A 13,362-nucleotide genomic window follows, 5' to 3' on the forward strand; every position below is an offset into this window, starting at 1 on the left:
TGGAAATGTCGGTCAGAAGCATACAACATGGTAGTTATTCAGCAAAATTCATTACTGCATCTTTGACCTCTATTACAGCAGACTTGCCAATGGCTCCCTCAAGGTAGGACGTGTCTGGATCTAGCCTAATGAGGGTCAACTTAGAAAAAGCTGACTTTTTTACTTATTGACCCATTTGGATCCAAAGCAACAACCTTGGAAAGCTAAATGGTGGGAATTAATCTGAGGCACATATTATTACATACTATTGAATGTACCAACAGGCTAATTAGAAATAATTGTAAATGCATTACTGATTTAAATGCCTGGATGGAGCTAAAGAAAAAAACAAACAAACAAACAAAAAAACTGTCTTTATTACAGCACATTCGTCCTCCTTTCTACATGTGTTGCAGGTTTTGTGCTCAATAAGTTTTTTCCAAGTTTTTAAGAATATCCCTACATTAATTCTGGGTGAATCCATGAAAAACATAAAATGATGAAATATGTTTAACAAACCTGTGTAGCGTATTTTGAAGCCCATCTTGCTGGTTGCATGATCAGTTGACCATCTGAGGTAAAGCTGGTTTGTTTTGCTAGTGAAATTCAATTGTGTGGAGTGGTTCCCACTCAAAGCCACCAGCAATGGACTCTGTCCAGATGGCCCTGGTAAATAAAACATCACAAAAACAACAAGAAAAGCTAAATATTGCAAACCACAAATCTGTTGGGCAGCAACAAGACAGATGTGATTTTAGGAAGAAACAAACGTCATAGAGCAGTGGTTCTCAAACTTTTCAAGCCAAGTGCCACCTTTGATCAAATCAGCATATCCATATTCAACCTAGTCACCACAACTGTTTGTACTACACTGTTTTTCCTGTCACTCGGCTGGTTCCTTGAGGATCTTCAGAAATTCTCTAAAATGCATATAATAAAATGTGAAACTTTTATGATCCATTTCATAACCACTTACACCTTATAATAAATATATTTCTGAATCCTGACCAATGTACTATCTTTAATCTTCTCTTGTCTGTTTATAAGTAATTAGATTGCTCTGCATTGTCCAAATGATGTTCAAAACTGAGTGCTAAATTCAGTGTTTCTGAGTAAAATTCAGACCACCCACTGAAGGGATAGTTCAGTAGTTTTAGTAGTTTAATTGTTTTACTGATCTGAGGTAATAATGATCTAAATAATGTTCAGTTTCTTAAAAAGACAAATCGTTTCTCTTGATAAGTCCTCAATATATCATCAGGAGCCACAGTTATTCATTTTGTGTTGCCTGTATATGTTTTTTTGACTCTCAAAGTGATGGTAGCTGTTGACATTTTGTGAAACACCAAGGACAGTTTCAGCTAAAAAATGTCTTTATTGCCCTACTTCAGAAAATAAATAAATGAATAAATAAATGAATTCCTACATCTTGGATGGCCTGAGGGGGAGTAAATTAACAGCACATTTTCATTTTTGGGTGAACTATATCACTTTAAGCATGCCTCCTAAATATAAAGCATTTTTGTCTCAGTTCTTGGTTTGACCTTTTGCTTTAATAGTAAGCATTTACTTTTTAAAACTTGTCAAAATGGCTCACAAATGATTTTTCCAAACATATAGTTGTGTTATACAGTGTTGTTCTGGGTAGAATAGAATAGAATAGAATAGAATAGAATAGAATAGAATAGAATAGAATAGAATCTACCATCAAAGATCTCCAGTTCGTCAAACTGCTTCTCGCTCTGGAACATTTCCACATAAATGGCGATGGTAAAGGCAGGCTGCACTCTAATGATCCAGGAGCAGGTCTGGGAGTTGGGGTAGTTTTTTGGGAATCCTGGACTCAGGATCACACCAGAGGAAGCAGACCGTTCCTCATTTGCAGGACACTGAGCTGTAGCATAGACAAAGCATTTCACAGGAATTATGGCTATATTACAAATCAAAATGTGGTTATCCTACTAACAAAGCACAAGATGCAAGCTCCAGAGTATTCCAGTAAAAACAGTAAAGTTGAAAAACTTCCTCCAACATGCGCAGTGCTTCCCCTGGATTTACCTCAGGGGCCGCGAGCCTTGGTTTGAGGAAGCAACAAAGTGAGTTGAAGCTTTTTGTTAATCCGCTTTGTGGGCGGGAGGGTGGAGGAAACAAACCAGGAGAACTATCGCTTCTTCATGGCACTGTACAGAAAGTACAGACAAGCCCAAACGGCTCAAATTTACAACTGAAAGCTTTGCTGTGGATAACTGGAATGCTTTTTTCCCCTTTGCTCCAAAGACAGCTGTTGGCTACTGTCTATTTGTTAACATACAACAAAGCAATGCGGCCTCTGGGGTGTTCAATGCCATCTTTTTATGGATTATAATTTCACATGCTTTGATTACAAGAATCACACTAATGATTTAACATCTTTATTATTTTAGATTGGTGGTCTCTTTAAATTATTTACATGAAGTACTTCTTTTAGGTTGTGTTTTGTAATTCCCACTATTAAATATATTCTCATTACTGTAATATGGTGCATTATTTGTGTATTACTATAAACAAATAATAATAATAATAATAATAATAATAATAATAAAAATAATAATAATAATAATAATAAAAATGGATGTGCACATTCTGGAGGAAATAGCATTTTTAGGCTTTATGCTGCATAAGAGTCAGTTTGCCATCATCAGCACGCTAAGCTTGCATCTTTTTTTCTTTCAGCACAAAAATAAACAATGCAAGGTATGCACTATATATCATTAGGTTAAATATATGCATGAGATATCAAATCATAATTCAGTATGCAGCATATCAGAATGAATCAGAATGAGCTTTATTGCCAGGTATGTTTACACATACAAGGAATTTGTTTTCGTGACAGAAGCTCCGCAGTGCAACAGAATTACAGCGACAGAACAAAAAACACACAATAAAAGAATAAAAAAGTAGGTAAGGAATGACAATATACAAATTGACAATTGTATGGCAGATAAATTACAATGAGCAGTTATGTATGTACAGGTATATTATGTGCAAAAACATCTAAGTGTACACTAAATATGTGTGTTAGATAAATAAGTGTATGTGTGTGTAAATATAAATAGTGTAGTGTGTTCCACAGTTATTATCTGTTATGATAATATACTACCATGGCATATAAATACTTTATACAATTTAAATAATTTACTACCAATATTATTTTTTACATTTCAACAATCAAAATGGGATTTTTTTTTGTTTTCATTACAGTTAAAATGCAAAAAAAAAAAAAAAAAATATTTGGGACCTGTTCTGACTATTATCTAGTTGCTTGTTAGCATGCATATTACTCACATATTGGCTGTTTATTAGTACTTATAAAGCACATATTAATGCCTAATTCTGTATGACCATATTTTAGATCCCTTAATTCTACTCCATACCTAAACTCAAAAACTACCTTACTAACTACTGATAAGCAGCAAATTGGGAGTTTACTGAGGCAAAGTCATAGCTGAATAGTGAGAATTGTTCCCCAAATTGAAGTGTGACCATATTATGTATTTCCACATTGAAATAAATATATTTTTGTAATATTTTTACAGGTTTTGTTCTTCACTGACCTTCACACACTGGTGGTGGACCCTCAAACTGCAGGTGAGAATTCAGCTTACAGGTGAGCTCATCGCTGCCAACCAATGTAAATCCAGGAAAGCATCGATACCTCACAATGTCACCTGCATGGTACAGTAAGAAGATTTTTTTTTTCTTTTAAATCATGACTTTGATATTCTTGCAGAAATTTGACAGCTGTTCATACCAATTTCATAGTCTTGGTCTTCAAATAATATCTCTGCTTGTTCAGCCGTAGGGGGAGGAGGGCATTTCTTGAGTCGATAAGCTAAGGAAAAAAAAAATTAAGCAATTTGCCTATTCGTTCACTTTAATAGGCATGACACATTTCACACAAGCCAACCCACTCACAGTATGAGTTATATATACAACATGTGACAACATTCAATTCCATGCATCGACATACTGGGAACCCTCTCAAGAATAAAAGCTGCACTGAAACCACACATCTATAACTCGCAAATATGCCAGACCTGTTCTGAAATGAAAGTTGGATGTATAGATGAAAGACTGGTTCATTTTCACACTCCGATTTTCCTATGCTTTTCAAAAACATGCCTGCATGCTGACACTGATATCAAAGAGGCCAAAGGAAAGCTATTTTGGACTCTTCTAATCTCCAGAAATAACGTGATGTCATCAGAAGTTGCATTCATGCCTCCTTAGAGTATAAAAACAAGTTGAATCCCATCTTTCGAATATATATTTCAAGCGTATGCATTGCACTTCGGCAGCAATATTTTTCATTTGAAGGAGAAACTAACCATGGAAATTGAGGACAAAGAATCCACTTGTCGAGAAGTCGCTGTGGAACTTGATAAGAACCTGATTGAGACTGCTGTAGGCTGACTCAAGGGCTGTGTTGCCGCTGAAAATTCCCAGCTGTGGGTAGCTTTGCTCTGGGCCGTCCCTGGAAGAGGAAACATGCATTACATTACAACCTGTGATCCTGCCGTTAAACGGCATTATAATGCCTCGGAACTCCGAGTGGTTTGAGAAAATTGATTAACTTCCGAATTTACAGTGAGATTGTGCTGACTTTTGAATAAAAGCATTACATTACAGACCAGCTTGAACAAAAACAAAAAAAAATGATGACTTAACAGAATAGTCTGCTTGTTTAATGGCTTAGAAGATTAATGGACAATATTACTGGGAAAGCGCCTGAGATGCATATTTCCACATTTTTAATCAACTCTTGTTTCAAAATATTCAGTGGGAATTATGACATTCGGCTCTGCGCTTTGTGATTATTACAAAATACCTATGATTTAATGAAACTAGATTTCCATTCAGTAACTTTAGAAAAAGAAATGAAGGTGTTTCAAATGAAGAAATTGGGTGAAGAACCTGTTGAGCCATCTTTCAAAAGTACAAAAGTATTTCAATTAGTACTTATAAAGCACATATTCTGCATGACCATATTCTACATCCATAATCCTACCCAATACCTAAACTTAACCACTACCTTACTTATTATCAATACGCAGCAAATTAGTAGTTTACTGAGACAAAAGCCATAGGTAATGGTTTGTTAATAATGAGAATTGGACCTTAAAATAAAGTGTGACCATTTATATATATATATATATATATATATATATATATATATATATATATATATATATATATATATATATATATATATATATATGGAGTTAATTGCAAATTATTAATATCCCCATATTAACTGTTTTTGTAATTTTTCTAAAACGGTTGTAAATTAGGCTTTCTGTTTTTCATGAGAATCACCCAAACGCTTTGAGTAAAAAGCTTTACAACTTCAAAGACATCTGAACTTTTCTTGAAATCTGGCTTTGCACAGTGACTACAGACTACAAATGTCAGTAAACAAAGTGGAGCTCGATTTGCGTAATGATTTGCTTGATGTATGGCAACAATAGCAGCATTAGTCTAGTTTGAAAGCTTAAATAATTGTCTTGTCCTCATCTCAGGCTGATATTTGCCAAACGACTCGTTAAATGAAGCTGCGCTCACCAGACAGCGATATAGTCAGTCACAGGCTCAGTTTGGAGCAGGGTGAAGTTGATGTAAACCCCATGTCCATGGGGCACGGTGATGAGCCAAGTGCAGTCCTGAGAGTCTGGGTACTCATTTGGGTACTCTGGAGAGAAAATGGTGCCGTTTGGAGCCGTCACGTTGTAGCCACAGGGAGCTGTGTGCAGATAAACATCATTCAACCACGACTGCATTAGTAATCTGTCTTTCTGAATAACGGCTAATGTTAAACACCAGGGAATTCAGCAAAATCAGAACAGTAACGGCATTATCTGACATTATTTACCCACTCTCGTGTATATTTATGTATATATCTATATATTGTTTTTGAAGAATTTGCATTTAGTTATTTTTCATAGTTCTCATATGGACTACTTCCATTGCACTTTAAGTTTTTTTTTTTTTTTTTTATGTGTGTGTGTGTGTGTGTGTGTGTGTTTACAGATGTCACTATGAAATGTTGTTATATGGAGAATGTTGTATGGGGGAAAAAACAACACAAGAGTGCATAAACAATGGCAAAATATACACATCTTCTCTTTTAAAGACTACTAAAGTAGACAGAACGGTTTCATTTGCAGAAGACTGAAAACTGATGAAGAAAACAGAACATTCCTGAGGCTGCTAGAAAAAGACTTGTATAGAAGATACTGGCACAGAGTTCACAACAGAATAACACAGTTGTGATAAAAAAAGAAAGAAAAATGGCCCAATAGTCTTTGCAGTGCAGATTCCCTGCAAACGGAAGCCTAGGAGGAACATGTTGAGCGACTGATCAATAAGAGACAGGTCGGATTTCACACTACACTACCCACGCTAATCATCAAGGCTACAATTTAGAACAGCTCCCAGTAGCATATGTCTCCACTGTTCAGGTCTTCAAAGTCTGTTTTAAAGATGGTTTTAAAACACAATGGCTCTTATTGTACTAGTAATACAAAGAAGTAACACTTCACTTAAAGAGCATAGTTAAAAATACATTTGGGAGAATATAATACCTTTGTAAGTCTCAAAAAGTCAGAATTCTTAAGAATTTTTTGGTTTTGGTTTTTTTCCTTTTTTTTCAAAGTGTGGGCAAAGAGGGCTGAAAATAACTGCATGCTAATCACAACACAACTTGAGAAACAGGGACAGAAGGAAATAGGACAATTTTTTACTTTCTTCCCTTCCTTTTACCTTCACAGCGAGGAAAGGGGTGGTTCCACTTCCTGTTAATTCCGTGCTGGCATGTTAGCACAGGGTAACCGACTAACACGTATCCCGGGAAGCATTCAAATGTTATGGATTGGCCTGCGTTGAAATCGCTGTTGATGATATACCCATTGTGGAATGGATATGGATCTTGACAGTTTTGTAATTCATATGCTACAAGACAAAAGAAAAAAAAAAAAAAACAGAATATATGAGTATCTGTAAATCCATGTCTGGAAGTTGAAGCATGATATTTACTAGTGGGCCCACTTTAAAGAATTAAAATAATTGTTTCATTCAGTCATTATCTCCCCACCTTCATGCTGTTTCAAACCCATGCAAATTTATTTTGTGAAACATAAAATAAAATGTTTATGCTTCACTGAAAAAAAAAAAAAAAAAAAAAAAAAAACACATAAGCTATATCTGATCAAATGCACATTATTATTCTTTAGCTTGGGTTAAACAAATTAATTTGGCTTGGTTGGAACAGCAGCTACGCTAATTATGTCTCTGTTTGTTTCTCTGTTTTTGCCACAGGATTGATGTCCCGTGGTAACTAGGATTTACACAAGCTTCAGTCTGGATCCAGAACACCTGAGAAGAGATGATGCCAACACCTCAGAGGACCTCAGATGATGCCAACCCAGAGACAACATACAGATCTACCACATTTTGCTATAAGTTTGATTGCACCATATAATAATTGCTGTTAATAGTGCTCATTGTCTGATTACATCTTTAATTAATTATTCTGTACATTTCTGCCATATGTGCATTAACTGACAGTCACCACTGATAAGCTACTACTAAATATTGTAGAAACTTAATTTTCTGTAAAGTTGCTTTGCAACAATTTGTATCTTTTGCGCTATACAACTTGACAACTTGAATTGAATGTATAAAGTCAATTAACATTCACTTAATCAACTATAAATTGACAAACATTCACAAAAGTGCCTTAACTATGTTATGGGGTTTATGACAGCTAAACATGCAAGGTGTTGCTCATCTCTATGTATCATCACCTGTGTGGTGTAATAGCAGAAAGCTTGTCAAACTAACATACAAGTATCTCAAGGCAGCATTTCAAGTGCAGCGCTTATGATCAACTGCTTTATAATCCTGCATCATTGTTTGTGTAACAAAACACGGCATCAGTATTCCCCCCCGCAAAAGCCCGTCTGGCAGCACAGATCAAGGCTGTGCCTGGCTCTTTTCAACTCAGACTATAGTGAATAAGAAAACAGAGAGACGAACTGTTTGACCTACAAGCGAGGAAACCAGACAATGGTGAGTTATTTATATCGAGTGGAATCCAAGTGCACATCCAAATGCACCGTCTTATTGATTTCAAAATGCTTTCAAGACCCCGGCTGTCATAATGGAGTGTCCTCCCAGTGATCTCAAAGGAAGTGAATCTTTAGATATTTCCAATGATCTTAGTAAAAGGACGTCACTCCCACATAAAGGGTCAATACAAAATCAAGGACGGCTGATGTCTGCAGGAGAAGAGAGTGCAGTATGCAAATGGAGGATCGGGAAGTCACCCACCTTGGTAAGTGAGTTTGAAACCTTGTCTGTTCTCGGAGTGGTCGCTGTAGAAGTGGATGACGGTTTCATGAGTGCTGCTCAGTATAGGGGGTGGCACTTGGCTTCCGCTGAACTGTCCAATCAGAGAGCTGCTATGGTGCGGCCCATTGCGAACCTCTAAAAAATCGTGGTTATCCTCCGAGGTGAAGTTGAGAAATTGGATGTGTGCCCCTGCGGAGTCAAACAGGCCGTGTGTCACATGACTTATGTTATATGCATAATTTACATATAGAATGTCATTAAAGTGACAGGGGTTTTTAAACAATAACTCTGACTGGCCTGTACAGACCAGCACTTGCTGCTGCAAAGAGAGATGCTGTAAATTGCTAAATCACAAATCGCTTTTCCCTCATGTTTATATGTGTGGAAAACAATGTAACAGCTGTGTTAGCACAGTAATTGGCTTTCCGTGAACTGTGGGGAAACAGGGAGGGAACTAGAATATTACTAACAAACTGACTTTTATCCTACAGACTCCAGAGATTTAGTTTATCAGCATCGAATTTAAGTCAAAATGTGGTTTATACAGATTTTAAAATCTTTCGAAAGTATTTTGTTTGTGCCTTTTTATTTTAATAACAGCATCACTCAAGCTGACATGGACTTCACAGATTTGTAGAGTATTAATTATTCAAATGAAAACTGTCAACGTTTACTCACCCACATGTCATTCCAAATCTATAAGACTTTTGTTCGTCTTCGAAATACAAATTAAGATATTTTAAATAAAATTAAAGATTTCTGTCCCTCCATTGAGAGTCCATTCACCCAAAACTTTGACGCTTCAAGAACTCATTAAGAAACGTAATCCATATGAATCGAGTGGTTAAATCCAATTCATCTGAACAGACACAATTGCTTTATATAGCGTGATGAAAAGATTTAATTTGGGCCTTTTCAAACGGATGTGCTTGATTCACAAGAGACAATGAGGTTTGTTCTTGCACATCAAGAAAGGATTTGTGCTTCAGTTTAAAATATTTGATGTGCTCTCTCTCTCTCTCTCTCTATATATATATATGTGTGTGTGTGTGTGTGTGTGTGTGTGTGTTGATCAGTTTTATATATGAATAATTTAACTTTAAATTTATTGTCCCCAAAGGGGAAATTATTTTCCACAGCACTGCACTCATTTGACACACACAACATAACATACATTAAAAAAAAAAAAAAAAAAAAAAAAAAACCTTATGATAACCCTCAGCGATGTCTGTTGTTGAGATATGTGATAGCTAAAGGAATCAAAACCAATGGAATAAAAAAACGATTTACATGGATTATATTTACTGTCTTTATAAAGATTTTGAACTATTAAAGTTTTGATGGTGAATAGAATTTCAGTGAAGGAACAGAAATCTCTCAGATATCAATGAAAATACCTTAATTTCTGTCATGACAACTCTCTGAAGGATTGCATACATGATATATTCATGAATCACCTCGTAGCAGATCTATACAGGTGGAGCTGGGGAAGGTGGAGGGTTTCTGAAGCAAGCTGCAACTGCTATGGCAAACACTAGTCATATATTTGAATGTTGAGCAGCGAGCTCATTGGCTACTGATACAGGAGAGAACCAATCAGCTGTGCCGTGTGATAATGATGTCATTAGTTCAGATTGAGTAAGACGTATCGGACTGTGCCATCTAGAGTTTCATGTCAGAACTCTGTATTTCTGTTTTGAAGATGAACTCATTCTTATGGATGTGAAAAGACATAAGAGGGAAAATTAAATGACATTTTTAAATATATGAATTCTACAGCTTACCTAAACTTACTTAAAATTTTGTTTATACTAATGTAACAAGACACCATTTCGTAGTAACTACATCCATACACAGCATACACAGACATAGATGGTTGCAAACCTAGGGTGCAAAATGATGGGGGCAGCAAGACATTTTTTGATCTATTGTGCCACTAACCTCTAGCATTACTGACAGTGCTTATGTGTTATGCTGTTCAGAGTGCCGGGAATGAATTTTGCGTACCGGCAGTTCTCATAAACTCTGTTCTGACTCATACATTCACTCTCTTTGACATGCTTTGAGTGTCTGTTCCCTCTCTGTATTTTTTAATTATTTATTTAGTTATTAATTTTTTTCTAAAAACATAAGCTTTGATTGAGTTTGTCAATTTGGTAAGTCTCTTTCAAGACTAAAATATGACATATTAACATTTTGAGGCATTCATTTGACAGTACTGACGATTTAGAAGATTTTATTTATTTTTTTAATGGCCTGCATGATACTTTGTGACATATCACAATACATATGGCATTGCTATGCATGTATGATGATACATATTGCATAGTGTTTTAGCCAACAAAACCCAGGCATATAGCCTACACAAGTGGTTCCCAACCTGAGGATCACACCAGGGTCCATATGGATGCAAAAACCAGTCGCCATTAACAGTAACTCCTGTATTTTTACATACATGTGCTGCTCTCCTTCCACTCTCTTTTCTGAACTATTTACCTCACACCATCATCTATTTTATTTTTTATTTTTTTTCTAATAATCAGGAGGTAATTTGGAACAGGTTGCTTGTTAAATTTGTAATTTTACTAATTTTCTTAATATCTATGAAGTTGTTTATAATATTAATTAACAAGCTTTTCTTCTTCTTCTTCTTCTTCTTCTTCTTTGGAGACCAAGTGTTGCCAGCATTTCAGTGTTTTGTGAAAGTGAAAGTCGTGACATTTGCCAAGTATGGTAACCCATACTCGGAATTGGTGCTCTCACTCTTATAAATAAAAGGGGTTTTGTTTATTTCTGGTTCCGTAGCTGTCACTTAAATTCATCAATGTGTAGCTCCTTCAAGCCAGCAAGAAATAGCACAGGAAAGATGCCAGTGCAAAATTTTACAAATACGCACCATTAACTTCACCTCATCTTCAACAATTATTCCGTCTTTGTCTCCAACCACAAGATTTAAACTTAACACTAATTACATAAAAGGAGATAGTTGGATGATACGACAACAAAAGAATCAAACAAGTCAGTCGCTTCACTGAAAGCATGCGTCGCTCTGAGACGCCTTGGGTAGCTCTTTTAAAGATTAGCTTTATTGTCATTCTGATGCGGTGCTATCCTCTAACTGCACTTAACTCTACCTATTCAGACTGTCCTAAAAGCTATAATCAGCACCAGCAAAGCCATCTGTGTGTCTTATTCAAATGATTGTAGCCTGTTAATAGTGAAAGCTAATGCATTTTTGCTACACAGCGCAAACATGATGGCTCTTGCTCTTGCTTGTGCATCGGCTGCTCGATAAGGCAGAAAATTGCTTTTGGATATCTCAATGTTACATTGTTTTCTTTCAAGTTAGAGGGGGTTGGAGAAGAAATAGTTGCGCTCCAGGATAAGTGTGAATGGCTTTTTTAAATGACATGCAATTACCTTGTTAACATCTAGAATGGTTCTTTTGTTCTCAACTCATTTGAACTGTGAGGCGGGCTACGACTAAATGACTTCAGAGAGTTGCATTGACTGCTCAAAAAACATCTTAAAAGTTGAGATACATGAAACCAAATAACGCCCTTGTGTCAAGTAGCAGAACATCAAATGCAAAGGAAGTATCATTTTTTGTCTGATGGTATTCAGCGTGCTGCTGTCCGTTTCTGGGTAAATACCTAATGCATGAGTTTACAACAAATTCAGTGGGCGTCATTAATAAAACACAAGTGAATTTCTATGTTTAACGTTGTAAAACCATTTTGACGCATTGAGCTGAAAGCAAATTTAAATACTATTAAAAGAAATGTGTTCTGATTTTGAACATAAGGAAGCTTTAATCGAATATTAACATTTTAACTATTATTTTCTGACAAAACAAATACGGTGTAGGGTCCGAGTAATTACATGAATAAGCCAGTTTACTAAAATAAGGTCTTCCTGTTGGTGGAAAAACGTCCCAATTTTGCAGCTGAAAAATTTAAATCTTATGCCACTGAAAAATTTAAAGTCAACATGAAATGCTGTACCCTACAGAGAATAAGCGGTTTCGAAAATGGATGAAACAATATTTTAAAGCCATTTTACCTACCATTACTACTGTAAAGTGATGTATTTCTATGGGATTTGGCAAAAAAAAAAAAAAAAAAAAAAAAAAAACTAAGTCTAACATACTAGATTGGGTCGTAATGAGAATGAGAAGTCTGTGACATAATCCAAAGATGAAACTCGCATCAGAGGTGGAGGCATTTTTATGTTTATGTGAATTTAATGTTTATTATTTGTTTACAATAAGACCAGGAAAATCCATTAAATTCTGTCATCATTTACTCACCCTTGAAGTTGTTTCAAACCTCTATGACTTTCTTTCTTCTGTAAGGATTAGTTATACACAAAAGAACATATTTTGAAAAAAGCCATACAGTTGCTGGTAGCCATTGACTTCCATAGTATGGAAAAAAAGAAGAAGAAAAGAAATAAATAAATTAAAAAAAAAACACCAAAATCAATGTCTACCAGCAACTGTTTGGTCACCAAAATTCTTCAAAGTGTCTTATTTTGTCTTTAACAGAGGAAAGTACTTCATACAGGCTTGGAACAACATGAGTGAGTAGACGATTTTTTATTTTTTTATTTTGGATAAACTATCCCTTAAAGAAAATAAACATATCAGAAGTTCACTATTTTAAGTTAGTTCTCCCTCAACTCTGGTCATAGGTACCAGCACACTGCAATGCACAAAATGAAGGGGAAAGACTCCTTGAGAGAAAGCATTTGAAGCTGTAATCTCCAGACAGTTGATTCAGTATTAGCTCTCAGCGCACCCACCGTATCCAACAGGAAGCACGATTCTCCAGGTGCAGTCCAAGTTTCCAGGGTAGTTCCCAGGGAAACCCGGGCTCAGGACCACATTGCTCATATCATACAGGGTCCCACCGCACTTCGCTGAAGAAACATAGGAAGACATAAAAGAAAATGCCCAGGGTGTTTAAATATTAAAAACTATGAAAAAGCCACATG

The 13,362-nt window shown here is 35.8% G+C and overlaps 1 protein-coding gene across 6 annotated transcripts in view; it reads right to left on the bottom strand.

The window, feature by feature from the left end:
• Positions 1-13,362, bottom strand: part of LOC109072910 (CUB and sushi domain-containing protein 1-like) — a 492,278-nt gene that overhangs the window by 40,690 nt on the left and 438,226 nt on the right. For all 6 annotated transcript variants that reach the window (XM_042736246.1, XM_042736245.1, XM_042736243.1 and 3 more), the window contains 9 exons: positions 13,171-13,287; positions 8,347-8,556; positions 6,778-6,966; positions 5,581-5,758; positions 4,347-4,492; positions 3,770-3,850; positions 3,573-3,686; positions 1,685-1,873; positions 499-645 (listed from right to left, as the gene is read on the bottom strand). In XM_042736246.1, the coding sequence (XP_042592180.1) occupies positions 499-645; positions 1,685-1,873; positions 3,573-3,686; positions 3,770-3,850; positions 4,347-4,492; positions 5,581-5,758; positions 6,778-6,966; positions 8,347-8,556; positions 13,171-13,287 (1,371 nt within the window). The remainder of the gene's footprint in view (positions 1-498; positions 646-1,684; positions 1,874-3,572; positions 3,687-3,769; positions 3,851-4,346; positions 4,493-5,580; positions 5,759-6,777; positions 6,967-8,346; positions 8,557-13,170; positions 13,288-13,362) is intronic.

Source organism: Cyprinus carpio, chromosome B13 (assembly GCF_018340385.1).
Source record: "Cyprinus carpio isolate SPL01 chromosome B13, ASM1834038v1, whole genome shotgun sequence".
Classification (NCBI taxonomy): domain Eukaryota; kingdom Metazoa; phylum Chordata; class Actinopteri; order Cypriniformes; family Cyprinidae; genus Cyprinus; species Cyprinus carpio.